The 3,188-nt window shown below is 40.5% G+C and overlaps 1 protein-coding gene across 1 annotated transcript in view; it reads left to right on the top strand.

The window, feature by feature from the left end:
* Nucleotides 1-3,168, top strand: part of pax5 (paired box 5) — a gene marked incomplete at its 5' end in the record, with an annotated part of 28,290 nt that extends 25,122 nt beyond the window's left edge. The window contains 2 exon segments of the mRNA XM_035659731.1: nt 18-104; nt 2,005-3,168. Coding sequence (XP_035515624.1) covers nt 18-104; nt 2,005-2,087 — 170 coding nt within the window.
* Nucleotides 3,169-3,188: the final 20 nt, after the last annotated feature.

The following is a 3,188-nucleotide window of genomic DNA, read 5'->3' as shown; positions in this document are numbered from 1 at the left end:
CCCCCCTCTGTCCCCAGTCTTTCAGCAGGATTATGGGTCTCTCCTGGGGACGGAAATCGGCTGCTCCTCCAGTCTCTTCACCAGCCAGGCAGGACAGATGCAAGGTAGGTGGAGAAAGAAAGATAGAGAGAAAAAGAGTAAAAGAGTAAACTCAAGTAAAGCAGATGTAGGATGGTTCAGGTTCAGGAACAATGATGAGAAAAAAACTGGTAGAGAAGAAGGAAAGAAGAGGAGGAGACTGTAAGGGAACTTTAGTATGATAACGGATGAGCGGGCACATAATATGAGGACAAGATGCACATTATGAGACACTGAAAGCTTTAAGATTGATGGCAGGAGAATGGAGAGGCTGTGACACAGAGGAGAGGCAGGGAAGGATGAGAGTAGAGGTGACAAATGAAAGAAGGGGAGTTTTTTTAAAAAGAGGCAAAAGGGGAGAGAGGGCATCTGAAGTCTTGACTGAGACTAAATAGTTTGTCAGACCGGCTTAATGCCTCACTTCCCCAAAGAGCCTCCCGAGATTACCTGGACTGTGGACAGACATAACCTGTCAACACACAGCTGGGCTGATTGATGGAAGTGACAGAGACAGGTATGTGTGTGTTTGTGTGTGTGGAGGTAGGTTTTTTTTCCTGTGCGTATTCAGGTGTGTGGGTGTGGGTTTCTGTGTGTCTTTGGGGTTACAGTATTGAATTGACCTCTTCCCTGAGGAGAGAATAGACTCAAGGGATCAGCGGTAGTAGAGCTGTACTCAGTGTGTCAGCTTAGACTGTCACTTAGATAGTGTGTGTGGGTGTGTGTGTGTGTGTGTGTGTGTAAGAGAGAGAGAGAAAAAGAGCGAAGGTGGGAGATGAAGAGAAGAGTGTCAGAAAGTAGACTGAGTTTGTTTTATTGGTTGTACACGACAAGGAGACAAATTTTTTTCTGTCATTAGCTTCATCAGCTCACACCATCTCACCCCTGCCTTTCACTACTCATATTGAAAGTAAAATATAATCTGAACAGAAAAGAAGCTGTTAATTCCACATTTTCACTGCATTTTATTCACTGCAAGATTATTCTGATTTATTACAACTTGGGTCTTATTTTTCGTCATTTTAACCAACATTCCTATCATACCTAGTTAATAGCTCACATCTGTGAACGTGACGTCCAATGAAGTACAGAAAGTGCAGTTTGCTGTGCAATAAGTAGATAAAAAGACACTAAATAAATGCTCCCAAAAAGAGGATTTATTAATTTACAGCATTTCAACATTTCGTCTTCATCTGCTAATGGTTGGATCATTACCTACATTACTGGTTTTAACTATTTTCAAATAGTGGTTTGAAGCTGATATAATCATTATTTCTATATGAACAAATTAATATGTGCATGTAAAAGAAGTTACTCTAACTGACAGCCACAGAGAATTCGACTTTGCAGTTGCCCTTTGTTTTTCAGGCCTACCACTTTACTATTTGTATTTACTCTCACCACCTCATTTCCTCATTTCCAAGCTGCTGTTTTTAATTTAGGTTCAGATAAACCCACTATATGTTACCTTCTCAGAACCAAACAGCAGACTGGCAGAAGTTAGCGACTAGCTGGTAAACATAGCAGAGCATGTAGCAGCTAAAGAGCCAGATATTTCCCTCAGGAGTTGGTGGACCTCAAAACTGAGCTAGACTTATCAGGTGGCCAGAAAAACGACTCCAAATGAATGCTAATGTTGCTCTGTATCTACTAGATTTGTAGGCAATAGGCAACTCTTTGCTAACATAAGTGTGTTAGATGAACTTTATAAGGTGAGAATATGTCATGGTGTTTACATCTTTTTGTACTGCCCACTAGTGGCCAGTGGTCTAGTGAGCACAATGGTATCATAACCAATGGAAATTAGGCCAAAACTACAACAATAAGACTCAAGTTGAAGTAAACCAGACTTATCTTTCAGCAAAATTAATTTTTAAATTCTCATTTAAAAGAATTGAATTAAGCATTTATTTCTGTGTATCTTCCCAGGGTCACCGTACTATTACAGTGCAACATCACGGGGGACGGGCCCTGCTGCCACTGCGACAGCCTCTGCCTACGACCGCCACTGACCCCACTGAGAGGAGAGGAGGATGAGGAGAAGGAGATGAGGGAGGGAGGGACGGATAGCACCAGCACCACTCAATACAAACCTGCCTACGCATGGACGACAATGGGGATGAAGATTTCAAATTTTTGACGTCAGTGAAGTTTGAATTTTCTTTGATTGCCAACAAACGCACTGCTGGGCTGCAACACAGACAAACTGTATGGGTTTTACATTACTGTGAGGACACAGGCATGGCAGTGTCAATAACTGACATATTCAGAAGATTTCGTAAGCAAGTACAAAATTGGACCCTCCCATAACATCTGAAGGCTTGGTATCTCTAACTTGTTTTTAAATCTACAGTAAGTCAGTGGAGCAGTGATTGAAACTGTATTGTGATCTTCTGGGTAAAATGTTGTGTTTTCAGGTTGGGAATATTTTTGATGAAGTTATTTGAGTTGATTAGAGCAAAATCACTTTTTCAAACCGTCCTTTTATGCCCCGACATCAATCAATCAATTTTCTATGCCATGCTACGGTGAAGTAAAGACAATCCAATTATCATAACTTTAAATGACCAAAATCACCCCTATCATTACCATTCCAGAGTCTCGTGCTGTAGATTCAACGCATTTCCCCTGGGATCACAATGCTCAATAAATGGGATACACTACTTTTCAATGGGAGTGTTCAGTTTTAAATTTGACCGTTCGCTAAGCCCCACCACCATTAGTTACTGTCGCTATGCCTGTCAAGCTTTCCGTTCTCACTAGCACATATGCAGTTAACAATGGTAACAGTGGCAGATTTACCAACTCTAGTGATTTTTGAAAAAATGGATCCTTGATTTCAAATAGAAGTAGACAAAAGCAGCTTCTCATTTCTATCAGGCAACCATCAATTTTGCTGAAATATCAACTGTTGCTGACAGATTTGATCAGCTGTAGCTATCATAACATGTTTGTATTTTCATAAGCTTAAACAGTTGGTTAATGATGTGCTCTTGGACTTGGAAGTAACACTTGGTTACTAATTTGCCAGACATGCTAATGTTTGTAGCATTTGTTAAAGCAAATAAACACATACGGTCAGTTTAACTAATAAAAAACTAAGGTGGTTTTCA

This window comes from Morone saxatilis, unplaced genomic scaffold (assembly GCF_004916995.1).
Source record: "Morone saxatilis isolate NCDOM2014 unplaced genomic scaffold, NCSU_SB_2.0 Contig17, whole genome shotgun sequence".
Lineage (NCBI taxonomy): Eukaryota > Metazoa > Chordata > Actinopteri > Moronidae > Morone > Morone saxatilis.
The sequence above is the reverse complement of the archived record's forward strand: the minus strand, read 5'-3'. Positions and strand labels throughout refer to the sequence as shown.